Raw genomic sequence first — 18,623 nt, forward strand, 5'->3', positions numbered from 1 at the left:
TAAATAAATAGATAAATAACTACATTTAAAAAACAAACAAAAAAATAAATAAATAAATAAAAACAAGTGAACTGGCTGTTGGAAACACAAGGCTCCGCCCATCGGTAACCACGTGCCTTCTCCAACACTTGCCTGTTGCTCGAAGTTTATTGGTGCAGCGGTGCACTGCCCTGTACACTGACTGCTCCACAGCTGCCCGTCGGGCTTCTGAATGTGCAACATCGAGTGGGACTAGTGAGTGTGTCGTCTCGCGCGATGGGCAGACGTGATGGCGACAGCAGAGGCGCGATGAACACCGGCGACCGCTCGGAGCTCGGGTGCCGGCAGGGCTCTCCTCGGAGGCTTGGCGAACGCGGTGGTGGGTGCGGGTCCGAGGCGGACGCAGACATGGATGCGGCGGGCCGGCCAGCGGTGGAGGTGAAGAAGCACCAGCACAAACACAACTTGAAACACCGCTACGAGCTAATGGAAACACTGGGGAAGGGCACCTACGGCAAAGTGAAGAAGGCGGTGGACAGAGCAAGTCTCCAAACGGTAAGTGCACAATGATCCTCATATGTCCTCATATGACGGGCTGTCAGGATTACTTCTACATTGCACTGAAATGCTTTCATCCACACTACTGCAACGTGTATTTCAGTATGTGACTGTGTTTAAGTATATGGTGTCTGAGAGCCTTTCAGTCGTGTATATGACTTGAAACGTGATGTTGCGCGAGAGATCGTTTCATTTTGTGTCGAAAGATGATGATGAATGTTGAAAATGAAGCAACAGTGAGTGAAGGTCAGTACAGTATAGTGTACTGTATTGTGAGAGCGTCTTAGTCGTACGTGAGAGAGCGTTTCAGTAGTAGTGTGTGTGCGAGCGTTTCCGATGTGCGTTTGAGCAAAAAATAAAGTAGGCAGTAAATGTGAAAGTGTTTCTGTAGTGTGTGTGCGTGTGTGTGAGTGAATCACTTGTATTTCTAAGAGCAGGTCAGTTGTGTGTGTTAGTGAGAGAGCGCGTATGTTGTGTGTATGTGAGCATTTCTGTTGTATGAACATTACAGTATTTGCCATTAGTGTGTGTGAGCATTTTAGTAGTATGTTAGAGCGTTTCAGTAGTAGTATACGAGTGAGAAAAAAAAGTGTGAGAGTCTTTCAGTCTATGAGACGATTTCATGAGTGTATGAGACTGTTTCAGTTGTGTAAATTTGAAAAAAAAATCTATCTGTGTGTGTCTTTCAAGACTATGCCTATTCAAGACATGTTTGTTTGCTTGCTTGTTTTCTCATTGGAAAGTAACATTATTAGAGTCCATATACAGTATTTATCTGAAAATATATAATTACTTGGGGCGTAATGGTACACTAGAAGTCACAGTTTTGTCCATCGCTTGTGTTCCCAGGAACAGATTTAATGACAAATAAAAAAAATCTTTTCAGGGAAGCGCAGCATCACTTTTTAAGCTAATTTTTAATCAGTGTAAGCAGTGTGAATTCATGTTATCAAAACACAAATATTTGAATATTGACATTCCTGGTTGGGTTTCATCTCAAGAACCTGGGAGAAGCTGTGCAAAGGCCACTGGAGTTGCGTTTGTACTGCGCTCGGACAAAAAAAAATAAAAAAGGATAAAAAAAAATCATGGCGAGCCATAACATCTGTTAGCCAGAAGCTGAGCTGCACTGTGTTTGTTTACACTGTGGCTAAAGTACGATATGTTGTATCTGACAAATATACCATGCGTGCACTCCAGCTGCATCCCATTTTCTCACTGCGTATCTGACATATACTCCAAGTATAGAGTGCGTGTGTACACGTGTGTGTGTGTGGGGGGGGGGGGGGTGCGGGGGGGGGGGGGTGTTGAGCTCATGGTTAGGATGCTGCTCTTGCTTCCTGTGCTACCAGGCTCAGATGCCTTTGGACTGACTCACTCGGCACTTGAACAAGGGGATAAACTTTTCCACAATAGGTCTCCCTCACAATGGAGTATGACTCCACACACACACACACACACACACACGCGCACCCCCACACACAGTGATTTGCCTGTTCAAAACATTACATTTGAAATATCATCTTAACATGAATTCACAATGCTAAGAAATTCATGTCCATGTAGTCATCCCTTAATCTGTTGCTATGCTGTGATTCCAGCATAGAGGAAACAACTCTATCCGCTCCAAATGCCTTTCGGTATTTGTAGTAAACAAACACAATGTGATAGGGATAATCCTTTTTATACACAGACTATTGAGGTAAAACTGGCACAATTTCCCTGGCTGTCTACGCCATAACTGAGATCAGGAAGGATAGCTGGGCAGCCTTGTTGGAAGACTAGGCTGCTAAAGAATGAGCTTTGCAAACGTGGGCATGTGAGTGAGTGTGGGGTGAGTGGATTTGGTCGGGAAAGGGTAAATGCTGAATTCCTTGCAGCACTAGTGTGCACATACCAAGGATTCTTTGCAACAAAACGGACATTATTTTTGGAAACGGGACTGAGGGGGCTGTTGTTTAATCGTGACCGTGGGGAGAATGAGGAGGCGGTGTTACGGGATGGAAATGTTACCAAGGAATCAAATCAAAGAGAATCACGGCTCTTACTAGGTCATCGGCGTATTGGGTCACTCATCTCTACGTGTTGCACTCTTAAGCACAACTTAACATGTCTTTATTTGACAGGGTTCCTGCTTGTATATAGATGTGCAGTATTAAACATTAATGAGTAAAATAAACTTTTTAATGGGAAGTCAAGCCAAACATATTTTTTTAAGAATATGTTTTATGTAGGCCCACTAGGTGAAACAAGGCAATATGATTAATATGAAAGAGGAGTTAAGCAAAAAAATGCATCCGTTTTTAGACATCTCAGGGGGCGGCCATTTTCTCACTTCTGTCGACTGAAAATGACATCACAACTGCTCAGGGGTCAGGTAACGACCAATCACGGCTCACCTCTTTTAGGAAGCTGAGCTATGATTGGTCGTTATCTGAGCCCTTAAGAGTGACAAAGGTGCTCTGACAGATTAATTAAAGACCACTATAGAGACCTCCTGCGATATATTATCCATCCGTATTGTAGCATTGTGGCTGTACTAATGTAACACTGACAGTACGTCTCTGACTTAGTCATACCCTTTGAACAATGTAAAGTAATATCTTATTACGGGTTCATGATTACTACCCATATAAAGTAATAGCTAAGTTTCCCCCTTGTTTATTTGTAGGCTCCTATCTCACACACATGACATTATTTGGATGAACAATGAGATATTGTTCGGTGGACGAATACTTTGGAGGTGACACCAAGTCGTGACGCATATATCACATGTTTTCTTGCACATGAGATCACACACTCCAGCACATGCCCCTGACCTTAACAATACCCCAAAATGTGTCTCTGACTCTGTAAGGCAAGCCACCGTCACCATTTTGTACATTTGATGTTATCTACTTGCCTTCGTCATATAGTAATTTTGTGTCAGAAAAGATGAGTGAGCAAGTAAGCGCCCCCCACCCCCGCTTTTTCTCTTCCGTCAGTCTGTTTCATGCGCCACTCAGCTGACCGCCTATGAATCAACTTATCGCCTGTCATCTTAAAATTCATCTGATCTAACTAAGATGCGTCATCAGTTCAGTGCATTTGAGGATGCGAGATCCCCTTTAAATTACTTTCAGCAGTTGAATAAAAAAAACATTCATAATTCCGCTACGGTTTTGAGAAGGTCACACCAGTCCCCGGAGTGTGTTTGCATGGTTACATAACTGACAAGGGTGATGGAGCGTGTGAGTTGTGCCTCAAAATGGCTCCTAAATGTTTATTTCCTTCAGCTGAGAATGCTGAGCCGGGACGCAGAGGAAAGGCCCGTTCGCCCGTCTCGCTCGTGCCCACACTTAAGATAAAATTTATTGATCCCACATGAAGGGAATTGTTTTCTCTGATTTGCTTCTGAATTTCGTTAACTGTTTGGAACTATTTGTCAAAACCTGTCTGGGAATAAATATCAGTGATCTAAACCTCTACTGTAAGCTAATACAAGAGATGTACAAGATCAAATTCTTTATCAAGTCCAGTATTTTCACTTTCAAACGCGGCCAAGTGAGGCCTCAATATGATACGGTGTAGTTCTACAATACTGCCAATATAAACATTATTTATTTATCAAAACAACCTGCATCAGATTGGCTGAGGCAGCACAATTCTGTGGCTGGTTAGTGTATGCAAAATAAAGTATATGACTGAAAAACCTCTCTAATTTGTCATTCCTCATAAAATGCAGTTCGTTACCAAATAGAATGATCTAGGGCAGTGCGATTAATCGAAATTCAGTTACAATTATGATTATTACATTCCACGATTACAAAATTGGCATAATCGTAAAAATCATCCCTAGAATGATCTAATGTCCGGTGGGCGTTTCTTGTGCTGTTTAAGTGAGGCCTCCAATCTCAAGAGGTTTAGAGGCTCATGTTGAGGGTCTGTTCTGTCTGCCTCTCGGTTGGGGGTTACATTGGGGGGTACAATAAGTGCTCAGGATTAAGGAAAGGCGTGTGAACACTGTCACAGCTGTCAACCTTCTGCCCCAGAGCGTGTTCACATTCACCATCCAGGCTTTGAAACCCCATAATCACTTCTAATACCTGGGGATTGTATTTATGTCCATGTAAGCATCATCATATCACTCGCATTGATTCATGGCTTTGTCTCCATCTGCTTGTTTAGCTAATGTATGCTATTATTTGTTTTGAGTGAATTTATGAGGAAGGTTGAAGGGAGAATAGAATTCACTTGGTGGGTTCGCGCAACATTTGGAACACAAAATGCATCCATATATTTTTTCCAAAGTAAAATGGTGCCTTTAGATAAGTTTAAATTTTTCTGTGGCCATGCTCGTAATTAGCGTAATTCGTAATAACATAATAAAATAGAATGTAAGGAATTGAACAGCTTGCGCGTCATCATTGGTTGATTACGACTTTGCTACTCCTTTTGTTGTGCATGCCTTGGCCACCTGTGGGCAGTATAATACAGGCCTACATATGGTCACAACGCCTCAATAAACTGCAGTAACATTACTCAATTTTTATACAGGGTAAGGAATATAGGCCTGTAATGTTCTATATTCTGCCTACATGCGTCACACCGATGCTACTTGTGAGCCCATCTATGGTGCTTTGAATTGTTTGTTAATATTAAGCTAAGTGGCCTTTCCTAAAGTAAAGCTATGTGGTTGTTTTAAATAAACAAGGTGTAATTCTCTTTTTTTTTAATGTTTGGTTTGACAGAGAACTTAAACTAGAAGTGGCAATAAACAACTTGAAGTCTCGGTTTTGAAGATTTAGTTGCTCTGCCCAAAAGCTGCTTGTTGTGAAGTGAGTTGCGTTAAGGTCCCTGCCACCATGCAGCGCTCATATTTGTATTGTTTTGCCTGTAAGTCAAATCTATCAGTCAAATGATGGCTCTTATCTTGAATAACGTGTAAGTCGAGTGAGTCGTGTATCTCAAAGCATCACTGTATGACTGACAATAAGTGTATTTGTTGATTAACAGATGCTAACATTGTTGACGACATCGAATGTGTTTCTTTTCCAGGTGGCCATTAAGACAATCCGTAAGGAGCGCATCACAGACGACCTTGACAAAATTCACATCCAGAGGGAGATTGAAATTACATCCTCACTCCGGCATGCCCACATCATACGCTTCCTGGAGGGTAACGTATAGCATAATCAATACTCGAACAAAACGCAAATATAAAGTCAAGGAATTAAAAATCCTTATTTTAGAAGTAGTTATACTATTGATTACGGTTTGCTAATGGTGGGGCTATGATATTTGTTTGACCCATATGATCACTTTTTTCAGTGTTTGTCAACAAAGAACCAGCAATGCTACAAAAATAGTGCACTGTAATTTAGTTTACCTGTAAAACTTGGTGTCAAATAATGCCAATGTACAGTTTCTTTGATTAGATTCATATTGATCTGGTCGTTCCGAGCTGACAGACTCTTCATATTTATTGGCTTTTGCAGTTGTACGTATTTCCTCGCAAGTGGAATTGATCACAAATGCCTCCCATGTGTCACTGCAGTGTTCGAGAGCCGCGATAAGATTGTGATTGTGATGGAGTACGCCAGCAAAGGCGAGCTGTACGATTACATCCTGGAAAAGGGGAAACTTGCTGAGACAGAAGCCCGGAGCATCTTCAGGCAAATCACGTCGGCTGTCCACTACTGTCACAAGGTTCAAACGCACACAGTGAACTCAGTAAATGTAGCAATGGGAAAAATGGAGCTTCATGAAGCACTTCTACACTGTAAAAACAAAAATCAAATGAATAGAAAATTATTAGTGAACCTAACTCAAAAATCATTAACTTGTTATGAACACTAATCCTAAATAAGTAAGTCGAACTTTTGGGTTGGGCAACATGCTTAACGTAATGTAACCAGGTCCAGTTAAATTAGAAGTTATTGTACCAGGGTCCTAAGCGGGTTCTTCCAGACATGCGCAGACCTGCACCATTTTGTATGTGCGCCTCCCTCAACTCATTGGAAAATCCACGGTGGAATTTAATGGAACCTGTAAACTGTAAGCGGCCCCTTTCGTCTGAACCAGTGTTACTTGGTAAGTAAACTATTTTATGAACCGCCACAGTGTTATTGTTGCTCTTGTTGTTGTTGTTGTTGTTGTTGTGGTTTCACATTAGTGCGTGTCACCGCCAAGGGCTTAAGTGGCATAAATACTGGCATAAATGATGTACTCAGCAATAATGGCGCCGGACTCCACAAAAGTCGTATACACTGTATGGACAGGCACACAAAAGCTACCGTTAATGTTTTCTCATTGTGAAAATTATTGCGAAATTCCAATTAACCGTTGGAGTATTCATTTCACTTGATAGCTTGGCTTCTCCGAACTAAGACTGCTCAATGCTTGTCCATCCCTTTAACCGCTAAAAGTCGCACTATTTTGCGACGAGTACGTCGCTGAATTAAACGCTGTTTTAGTTGTCAATATTTGTACTTTTCCCTTATTAGAGCTGCGTCGGTTACTCTGGTTGGTTTTGTGTGGGAGATTTGACGCTTAAACATGTCGGCTATTAACAGGCACCTCACATTGTCTGAGCTCGCTGATTTCCTGTATTTCTTGCACAGTAGGGTGAATTGTGGAGCCTCGTCACAAATCAACCAAATATGCCCACAAGATCTTAGAAAGTGATCAATTTATGGAATAGTTTTATCAGTCACCACTTTAAAGTTTCAAAAGTTGCAGCCTTTTGAATTCATGATATCAAAAATGTTTTTTTTTTTTTAAATCATGTCGCTTGAAGGGTTGACAAACAAACACACTATACATTGTAATTTGGGATCTAAAATTAACTCATTGCAGTTTTTGGTGGGGGGCTGTTGAAAAAATAATTGCACATCATGTCATGTGTGTCATCTTCCAAACCGCTTATCCTGTACAGGGTCCTATCTCAGCTGACAATGGGAGAAAGGCAGACGACACCCTAAACTTGGGCGAAAGGCAGTGTACACCCTAAACTGGTCGCAAGCCACTCACGGGGCACACACAGGCACAGTCACTGAGTGGGAACCGATCCCACGCTGCTGGCACACAACTCGGGTAAGTGTACCACTAGACCATCAGCAACCTCATGATTGCACATACTGATGAAAAATATGCACCTAAAACAAATGTACTTATTTACTTTGACATTACTTTTGTAGTATCAATCTCAAAGGGGAAGTCAACCCATTTTTTTTTTCAAGAATATGTTCTATGCAGGCCCACTTGAAACAAGGCATTCTGATTAATGTTGCGTTTGTGGAAGGTTCATTACCATAGACCTGTTTCACATAACTTTGCATATCACTCAAGTGTCAGGACCTAATACAGTAAGTCAAGAAATAGAGGACACAACGCATATTCTCCTAAATTCGCAAAATGCTACAAAGTTCTTGACTTGTATCTGTTCGCTTTGTAATTTCAGTCACCTGATGTGGCAGCACTTCAGACAGTTGTCCTCAAAGGCCTGCCAGTTCTCCTCACTGAGGACTCCACTGAAGTTTACAATATTTGCCTTGTAAGTAAAAGAAACATTGATATCAATTTATTGACAAATCATGTTTATGTATTTCATATTTCATTTAAATTATGATTCTTTTCGCCAACACAGTTAAAAAAAATCCTTGGATGAACTAAAAAAGACATTGTCAACCAAGAGTAAAATCTTTAAAATGGGTTCAACTTTAAAATCTTAGCAATTTCCCTCCCTCCCTCCTCCAAAAGAAGACCACATTCAATAACTAGTCCTGTGTGCTTTTTTGCAGGACACAGCGAAAGAAGAAGCACTTTCCTCAGTCACATTTGTGGTTCTGAATGTCATTGAAGATGCTCAGCAGCAGGGTCCAAATGAAGTGCGCCTCTAGCCCATCTCCACTGCTATCATACTTGGGTGGGATGTACTGTTATGGAGAATATCAGAGACTTTTCCCAGGCAGTCTGTCTTCTGTTTGAACTCATGTTTGCCCTTAACTTAGACTACCCGAAGTCCATGCGAAACACATTTCGATTCATTCAGGCAGTGATGCTTGGATTGGGAAACAAAAACCTCCCTCCCAAATTAATGACACTGCAGAACAAGCTAATGGCGCAGGCCAGTTTGAATTGCTAAATATACACTTTGCAGATTTTGTGACAAAACAAAAAACAAAAACAAAACAAACAAACAAAAAAACGTTAATGTTCCAAGCAAATGTTTACTGTTCAAGCGTAACTTATACAGTATTTGTATGAGTGATTTGTTCTTTGACAGTTGTTGTGAGACAGTGATGTATTCTATGTTAATTTTATGGCTACTGTTCATTTAACAACATGAAACAAATACACTGATGTATTCCATGTTAATTTTATGACTGCTATTTAACAAACATGAAACAAATACACTGCAAAAATAAATGTTAATACACTAAGTGTTCTGCATTCATTGTTTTTTGGGGCTCATTACAGGTATAATGATCAGATTTTTCTTTAATTTCTTTTATCAGCCTATTGTATATTGTAGAATTGATGTAGGTAAAAAAAATAAGTTAAATTGACCTGTATGAGTAAAAGAGAATTAAGCTTTCACAATCCACAAATGTTAAATTAGAGTTACTAAAATAGATTGATAGATAAATACAATGTTAACTGAGTAAAGCAAACTCAGAATAAATAGGTTTGTGATACTAATTAATTTATAAGTTATAAGTTAAATTGAGTACTGCAAACTAAAAATATATTAGTTCATTTAAGTTAATTTATTTCAGTCCTGCTTACTCACAACGAATAAGTTGGTGAAATCTAATTTATCTAAGTGCACGTGAATTACTTTTTTTGAGGCAACGACTTTCTATATTTTTTGGGAGTAAAGTCAACGTATTATATTTTACAGTGTAGATAGTGCTAATTAAAAGATAAAAGCTTGTCTTTATCATATTGAAACCAAGTGTGCCATCCAGAGGAGTCGAATAATGATCACAAAAGCTTCCTGAAGCTTCATTTGTCCATCATATGCACCATTGACATTTAATGTTAGGCACAAGATGAATTACAACAGCAGATGAAGTATTCCACCCTGCAAACAGTATCGCTAAATCTGCTAAATCCTAATCCTAATACTGCAGAAAAAAAACTTGACTTCAGTTCTCTTTGGGTTAAGAGCGCATTAGGCAGGGATTGTATGTGTACCGTCACACACTGACACATTTAACAAGCACGTTTTATTTAATCAGCTTTGTTTCTACTTCCATGTTGCTGTAGGCCCCTCATAGGACTCAATCGGTTTGCATTGTTTTGACATGAGATCAGCATCTGTGCTAGAAAATGCATCAGGGCAGGAAGTGATCGGTCCGACTTTGAGTATTTACAAGTGCATTGTTGTCAAAGTTAGGCAGGTGAGCGTCATTGTTCCTTAATATCTATCTATATCTTAAGGGATATATATATATATATATATATATATATATATATATATATATATATATATATATATATATATCCTTTTCGCAGCTCTTTTTCTTTATGAATCCCTCACATTAAACACAAAGATTATCTTGCTGCTTTCACAGCTTTAGAGCATTCAGGAAGGTGGATTTTTTTTGCCTTGTGCCCCGAAGAAGTTGCCCCAAAATAGACTTGAGTGTTCCCGTGTGAATGAATTATAGAATGTTCTGCGCCTCTATGCAAGGCACAGCAAGAGATGATGTTGATATGAGCAAAACTAATTTAAGTTGATCTTGAGTCATTCTCCAGTTGAATTTATACTCGTTAACAAAATTTAAGCAACACTAATGTGGTTACACTTTCTCATCGCTCATGCTCTTTCTATTCAAATCTGCTGCAATCATACATATTTTACAAAGCATTCACGCAGGTCATTGATCTTTACTTACTCTAAAGGTACTTTTAGATGATGTAATTAACAATGTAATATAAGTTAAAGCGGAAATCAACCGAAACATATTTTTTCAAGAGTATGTTCTATGCAAAGCCACTATAGTTGAAACAAGGCATTCTGATTCTGGGTGGGGGCAGCCATTTTGTCACTTCTGTCAACTGAAAATGACATCACAACTGCTCATGGCTCAGGTCACCAATCACAGCTGACCTGCTCTCTGAAGCTGAGCCGCGATTGGTCGTTAGCTGAGCCCTGAGCAGTTGTGATGTCATTTTCAGTCGACAAAAGTGACAAAATGGCCGCCCCCTGATATAGCTAAAATCGGGTAGATTTTGTGGCTTCACTCATATTCCACAAACACAATTTTATCCAGAATGCCGTGTTTCAAGTAGTGGCCCTGCTGGGAACATATTCTTGAGAAAAATATGTTTGGGAGGATTTCCGCTTTAATAAACCTCGAGAGAAACATAATGATGGCAGCATGTGATGCGTTTGTGATTTTTTGCAGAATGGTGTTGTGCATCGAGACCTTAAATTGGAGAACATCCTTTTGGATGAAGATCTAAACGTGAAGGTACGGAACCGCAGCAGCAGCATCCGGAAATTGATGAATGGTCCTTCCTGTTTAGGGATGATAAGAATAGAGTCATAAAAACAGTTGAATAGGAACATTGAATAGGAGACTGGTTTATATGTGAATGTGTCGTCTTTAGCCCTTTCCTTTATAACATCTTGACTGACACATTTGGGCATGTGGGTTGCTGAGTCAAGCCATCACAACCAGCACAAATGTAGTTCCAAGGCTTAAAATCCAAAAGTTATTCACTGCCTTTTTTGGATATGTCATTCCTTATATGGCAGCAGAGCGGAATGCAAGGCATCTACTGGCAATTGCAGTAATCAAAGGGTTCCAATATAAGTGAGCACATGTGGCAATTGCTCAGCTGGATGTTTCCAATCCTTGGCAACAAAACAATTGACTGTTACCAGCGGCACCCTGCAGGAAGTGACCAATGTGTGGACGTTTTTTTTCTCTGCACTGCACAGCAGCTGCTTGGTGGCAGTGAGTCAGACTGTGATGCTTATGTGTTGCCTTCGTTTGTATTTGTGGTTGTTGTTATTCCATAACAAATGTGAGTAACCTGGTGACATCCCACCACCTGCAACTCTCTGCTAAGAAAATGAAGCCGCAGTGTTGAGTATTTTTACCCGCTGAGACACTGATAGTGTGTTGGTGTGTGCATGGTAATAATCTCTCTAGATAAAGTGGAGCCTAGGCATGTTTGCATATGGCCCTCATGATTGTTCCATTACGTGACTGTGAGCAGGCTTTGGACCACCTATCTCACACGTAATCTCTTTTGTCTTCAATTGTAAATGATGTGAAGTTGGTGTTGTGTGACTATGCATACACAAATATAAGAGTGTCAGGTGCTTTTCTTTTTACTTTGAAATATCTTCCACAAAAATATTTTGATGCATTTTAGATAAGCTGGAATTACACAAAACAGTGATGTTTTTGCAAGCAAGCACCATTTACATCACCCTTAATTAACAGTATGTCCTCTCTCTCGCTCACTTTGCAGCTCGCCGACTTTGGCCTTTCCAATCAGTACCAGAGTGACACTCTGCTGCAAACCTTCTGTGGAAGTCCGCTCTATGCAGCCCCCGAAATAGTGACTGGGTTGCCCTACCAGGGACCAGAGGTTGGTGAGAATAACATAGAGTATCAATACACAAGCCAACAAACTCAAACTCAATTCGTTACATATATATTAGGGCCGCCTCACACCGAGAGACGCGACTAGACTTGCTTGGTACTTAGTATGTAAACCTTTTGGGGGCGAAAGCTCATCCAGTTTTGATTGGCTGTTGTATTTAATGTTGCAACGCCATCCACTGGCGATTCAAATTTTAAATTGCAGCAAAATTAATGGCATATGGTTGGCCGCTTGTGAAAATTAGTTGCTGAGCCCCACAATACAACGTGACAGTACTGTGAGGTGGGTCTTAGATACATCTGGATTGGGCAGCACCCATCTCCAAAACCATCACTTTTTATAAAACCAAAGAAAACGGCAGGTTTGTTGAGCCATTTCCAAATTTGAAATTTGTCAATAATTTGTAAAAAAAAAAATAAAACAATAAAAAACAGACCCACACGGGTTATTGAACCAATAGTGTAAATTTGTCAAACAGTACGAAATTGGCCAAATTTGGACACGGGGCGTTTGTGCCCAACGCTGCGAATATTCTAATAATTTCCAAGACCTGTATAAATCTGCCTTTATTAAGTTAATAATGCTCCGTTTTGATTGACACTGTGCAAGAGGTAAACATTTTTTCTTGTTTGTCTGTAGCTCCATATAAAAGTCCAGGTCATTTATTTCCTGTTCTCAGATAATACATAGATCATTTTTAATTGTCTGATTCTGAATTCGGGCGGCACGGTGGTCGACTGGTTAGCACGTCCGCCTCACAGTTCAGAGGTCGTGGGTTCGATCCCGGCTCCGGCCACCCTGTGTGGAGTTTGCATGTTCTCCCCGTGCCTGCGTGGGTTTCCTCCGGGTACTCCGGTTTCCTCCCACATTCCAAAAACATGCATGGTAAGTTGATTGGACTCTCTAAATTGCCCCTAGGTGTGATTGTGAGTGCGGATGTTTGTCTCTGTGTGCCCTGCGATTGGCTGGCAACCAATTCAGGGTGTCCCCCGCCTACTGCCCAAAGACAGCTGGGATAGGCTCCAGCACGCCCGCGACCCTTGTGAGGATAAGCGGTATGGATAATGAATGAATGAATGAATGATTCTGAATTCATTCTTTTAATTATTTATATACAATAATCATTTTATCTGTTCCTCGATTTTTATCTTTCAAATCACCTTTTTTTGTTATCCCTGCATTATTTCTGTAAGGTCTGCTTCAAATCAACTGCCTGTAGTCGTGGGACCAAAACAACTTTTTTCTTGAATGCTCAGCTTTTAAAATCCTGAAATATTTTAATGCACTGAAGCTCGGTTTTTCATGCCTGGTTTCATGATTTGTAATTGTTTGTGCCAGGTGGACTGCTGGGCGCTGGGTGTGCTGCTGTACGCGCTGGTGTACAGCAGTATGCCATTTGATGGGGCCAGCCACTCCATCCTCAAAGAGCAGATATGCCAAGGTCGCTATCGAAGACCCAACCCCCCCTCAGGTGCACATTTACAATGTTCTTTACATTGAGCGCTACTTACATTATGTGGGCAAACCTGTTGGTCCGCCAACAGGAAATGAAAGTGGATTTCTGCGTATTTTTGGGGTGTTAAAAGGTGGGGAAGATGTGGGCGGGTTGAAACAAATGTAGATCGAAAATATTCACATTTTAATGAACTGTAGCCGAGTTTGGGCAGAAGTGATCATAATAGTATATTATATCATTTAGAATGTATATACTAGATGTAAGACACTATTTTGTAATAGGGGTGTACGGTATTTGAAGGTGGTCACTTGAGTGTGTTAGCATCCAGTGTTAGCAATGAAGGTGGTAAATACAAACTCCTTTTACAGCTCAAGCAAAATCTCATAGAAGTGAAGGAGCTCTTTGCAGCTGCTGTTGTTTGCCTCGATAGTAAACAAATTGGTTTACTGCTCGCTTTTCAGTCCTTACGAAAAGCGAAAATGGTAGATCACGACGTAAATGAAAACAAAAGCACTTTCTTTCGAAAAATCAGGAAGTATCCCTGTCCACATGAAACCACACATGTAAAATTGTAGCGCTTTAATGACGGCACAACAGCGTTATCTCTTTATTGGCATGCTGCCTTTCAAATAACTCTTGACTCTTCCTCCCCCACAGACGCCTGCGCTCTTATCGACTGGCTGTTGACGGTGCGCGTGGACGAGAGGGCCACGATCGAGGATGTCGCCAACCACTGGTGGGTGAACTGGGGATACGAGGAGAGTGTGTGTGACTGCGCTTCATCGGCACACCCAGACTGTCCCTCCCCCCTGCTCGCTCGCTACATCGACTGGCAGAATCGGGTTGCCAACAGTTTGGCTGCCGAGCCAGGATGCCTCCCTTCGGAATCCAGCCGTCACCTCCCTCACCCCCGTTACTTCAGCTTGCCTCTTAGGGCTGAGCGAGGAGGAAGAATGCGAGGTGGAACGTCCAGCGTCAGAAAGTCTCGCAAGGAGAACGCCATTCCCCAGACGACACAAGGAGCGTGTGGTGCTGCGGCAGCTCCTGCCTGCGTTGTGCTGTCCTCCGCCCCCTCCGCTGAAAGAAAGAAGCCCAAAAGTATTCTGAAACACCAGAGGAGTTTTGACTCTGTTTTGCACAGCCCTCCCAAAGACAGTCCCCGCCCAGGTACTGTTGATCCCCATCTTTATCAAAAACATGCACTTGGCCACACGCATGCTGAAGTCCTGGCGACTAGTCTGCCATCTCCCTGTACATTCAGACAGCCCTCCTCTAAAATGCCCAAAAAGGGTATACTTAAGAACCTGCATGAAGGGGAGACAGAGTCCAGACCGGGTGTCCAAGAGAGTGATGCTGAAGACTCCTGCTTAAAAAAACAGCACACACTTGGCCCAGCAGCAGAGGACAGTCCAACCATGCGCACAGAGGCAGTGAGAAGACGAAAGGGTATCCTTAAACGTAACGGCAAGTTCTCACGCAGTCTGGACCTTCCGGACGAACAGCGCTCACCGCCGCCTTCCGATCGGGCGTCATTCCCGGACACTCTGCAGCAGTTCCTCCGGGCCAAAATGGGCGCCGGTGGCCACCAAAGCCGTCCCTCCAGCATGGTGAGCGAGGACAGCCTATTCTCCAGCGACTCCTTCGACCTGCTGGACCTCAGCAGCCAATCGCGCCGCAGGTTTTTTTGCCAGGGGATGCAGCATAGCATGTGTAGCTCAGAGGAGGACCTGAGATGTGGAGCAGGTAAAAGTGAAGGATGTGAGTCCAAGTGGTGATGTCCGGCAGAGTGGCCTATTTAAAGACCCTTTTAGCATCCGTTTTTCAGTAGGGCATGATTTCACGCATTCACCTGACGCATTTGAGAGCAGAGACAGTGTCATGAATTTCACAATTGTGAAGCCTCGTTTTGGATACTTGGCATCATTCAAATTTGTCAGGTGAGTTTACAACACTGTGATTTGTCACATTTACAAGACATTTATTTTCACTTTCCAGGGACTTTAAAGCCACTTTACCTTTGAGCAGTCATTTTACAGCACTTCCACCTTTAGAAGACTAAAGAACTGCATTTGAGTGTTGCTAATGTGAAGCACTTTTTCTGGACGTATTTGACTTTCTTGAATGCCGAATTGGTCGCTGGCAATTCCACTGTATTCTGGATGCAAGGCATTGAGTGCAGTGACTTTTCAGTAACGTGATACCTGAGGATGGAGTTCTGTACATATCTCGGGACTCAGCTCAGTGACCAGTCACACTGCTCCTTTTGTTTAGACATTATAACTAATTCCTGTTCAAATGAGCTTTGCACTGTGGCTCTTGTATGCCACCCCTACATATGTCACTCACAACAATGTGTCGATAGGGACAAAACAATATTTCATTAAACAATTATGATTCACTAACAACAACAAAAGGCCCTCAAAAGGACATTACACGAATTGCATTCGCCCCAACCATCAGACCATGAAGGAGATTTGTGCAATCCTGTGGAAAACCGTGTTTCTTTTCGTGAGTTTCATGTACAATATTTTTTCCCTGCATTGAAAGATTGTCACGTCAACACAAGCATCATGAGAGAATATTTATGGTGCGTAGACAGCAGTTGGGAAAGAGTCAAAATGTGCTGTACTGTATAAATAAATCGTGATTTTAATTTTTTGTTGTTGTTTTTTTTCCACATTGTTACATTTCGTTTGTTCTTCCTTTACAGCTAATGGAAACTATTTGAGACAGCACGGTACAGAGGTTTCATGTTCTGTTGATGAGGTTTCATGATTACTACGCTATTTAGAAGTGGACACTTGGTCATTTGGAAATGTAATCGTCGTTATTGGAATAATTTTCATTATTTGTGGCGCGCCCAACTGGATAAAATATGTGAGGCACTGACAACAGAAGCTTTGTCTTTGTTTCCATGATTGGCTTTGGATCAAATATTCAGAAGCACTCGATTTTGTTTTGAAGGAATCTTATGTGATGGTTCAATCATTTTTTTGTGTTTCACTGGCTGATGGGATTTTAAATACTCCCAATGGAATAAACATGTTTGATACTGACGGTAACTGAAAAAAAAAGTGTCTTCATCCCTTCATACCTCAACTTTTTGACACCGAATCATAAACAACCACAAGATGAATCCAAGCAAAGTAGCACCTTTATGTCTGACATAAACATAATACATTCTTTAAACAGTACCACCCACTTACAAGCATTATGTCATGTCCAGTAAACCTGCCTATTATAATACATGCATATACAAGCCAGCCAAGCTTATGACACTTGCTTCGCAGATCTTGCTGTACAGGTTACACAGAAACGACATCATTATCTCCAAACAGTCACACAAAGGCCTTCCACTTCCAGTTACATAACTGCAAGAATTTGAAGTGAGAGGCTAGGTTACAGTGTCCTGTCTGTGTACATAATTCTATTTTTATACCAGCTCTATTGGGGTTGTTTATTGACAAGATGTTGATTGTTCAGGAGCCTCTCATCCTCAGTAATGTGCTCATACAATTGAGGTTCCGGAAGTCACAAATACAATACATTTTGAGTATTTATGTGTGGGCAAATGCTAAATCCCGGTGACTATTTTCCATAATCAGCATCAGCTAAATAATTGTCCAGAGACCTTAAATATGTAAGACATTCTAAGAATCTGGACTAATGGCGAGTGCAAACCAGGATCAAAGCAATTTGTGGTTAAGATTTGCAGCCACGAGGCTTTTCTTATTTGTTTCTCGCACGTGAGGAGAAAGCACCGTTGAGTGAATTAAAGCAGGCATTTCCTTTATTCACACAGATTTCTAGAGTACAATTATCATGATGCTGTGCTAGTTTTACACACTTGAAAAATATCATAAGGCCCAGTTGTATAAAATGGAAGCAAGAGCTCTGAAATATTTGCACTTAATTACACTAGTGTTTCTTATTGTTTTCCAAACAAGTCACTCTAAAAGGGAAATAATCCCATTTTGTGGTTGTGATAGTACCACAGAAAAAGTCATTCTCCTTGTTTAGATTTTGTTCTTGTTGAGAATATGAGGTGTGTCAGAAAGGTTTCAGGACTTGTGTCACAAAATCATCCAACCTGCAAGTCTTGCCCTTTGAGTAAGCTCCCCAGAGTTCAACGCTCTTTCCCTTCTCTGTCATGCCTTCACGCCCTCCTGAATGGATTCTCCCGGATCCTCCGCAGGTACATCGTCACGGCCATCTTGATATTGTCTATGTCGTCATAATGGGTCTACCTTAAGACCCCCTTGGGTTAAGTAAAAAAGAGTCGGGCGAGTTGGGCTCCAGCACGGTGATGATCTCGGTCAGGAAGTGTCAGATGCTCAGGGTATTGTGAGCAGGGGCATTGTCCTGCCACAAGCGAGCCTCCGCTTCTGCACTGATTGAACGACGCAGGCGGCACAGGATCTCCTTATAGACGTGCTGGTTGATCATCTGGCCCACATAGAGGAAAACCTGTAGTTTAAGGGTTTGAAATATATATATTCTGTGATACCAGTCCTGGGACTTTTCTCACACGCCTCGTATTTTCCAAAAAGTGGAGCTTTCGAATATTCTCCATATATATGAAACGAAGAAGAATATTCATTTACATTAAAATAAATTGCAGTTTTAGCCCACTTGAAAATTAATTTCGAATTGACTCTAGCGTCATCTTGTGGTTGTTTGTGTTGACACATGTACAATGAGCGAATTCAAAGAAAGAAAATAGACGGTTTTCTTTAATATTCCCTTGCTTTAACCAACGCTAGGCAATCATTTTTGAGTGACTCAAGTGTATGAGAAAGGACTTATTTTTTTTGACGTATTTAAAACAACGCATTCCGACTACTTTTAAATTGATTTTGATAGTGGCGTGTTCACAAGAAGACAACCCTACGCAACACCAACCTACAGCAAAACTGCAATATTGTATGAATTACAATTTGATCAGTTTCTGGAAAACTAATCGAACACATGTCTCGCTCACTTGTCTCCGGCTGTTTCCCAAATGGTTGCCCGGGAGACT

At 41.3% G+C, this 18,623-nt stretch overlaps 1 protein-coding gene and 1 long non-coding RNA gene across 2 annotated transcripts; one reads left to right on the top strand and one right to left on the bottom strand.

The window, feature by feature from the left end:
* Positions 1-109: 109 nt before the first annotated feature.
* On the top strand, positions 110-16,669 carry LOC147152983 (NUAK family SNF1-like kinase 1). Its single transcript, XM_086057007.1, has 7 exons — positions 110-534; positions 5,575-5,695; positions 6,074-6,225; positions 10,935-11,000; positions 12,013-12,132; positions 13,486-13,618; positions 14,261-16,669. The coding sequence occupies exons 1-7, from the start codon at positions 256-258 to the stop codon at positions 15,376-15,378; spliced, it is 1,989 nt and encodes a 662-aa protein (XP_085913133.1). The 5' UTR covers positions 110-255; the 3' UTR covers positions 15,379-16,669.
* LOC147152984 (uncharacterized) lies at positions 14,196-18,616 on the bottom strand. Its single transcript, XR_015081798.1, has 5 exons — positions 18,585-18,616; positions 17,694-18,070; positions 14,908-15,330; positions 14,531-14,680; positions 14,196-14,348 (listed from the first exon to the last, which is right to left on the bottom strand). It is a non-coding gene; the product is annotated as an uncharacterized LOC147152984 (long non-coding RNA).
* Between the last annotated feature and the right edge of the window lie 7 nt (positions 18,617-18,623).

The sequence above is a fragment of the Filicampus tigris genome, chromosome 1, assembly GCF_054856515.1.
Source record: "Filicampus tigris isolate MCC_2025a chromosome 1, RoL_Ftig_1.0, whole genome shotgun sequence".
NCBI classification, from domain to species: domain Eukaryota; kingdom Metazoa; phylum Chordata; class Actinopteri; order Syngnathiformes; family Syngnathidae; genus Filicampus; species Filicampus tigris.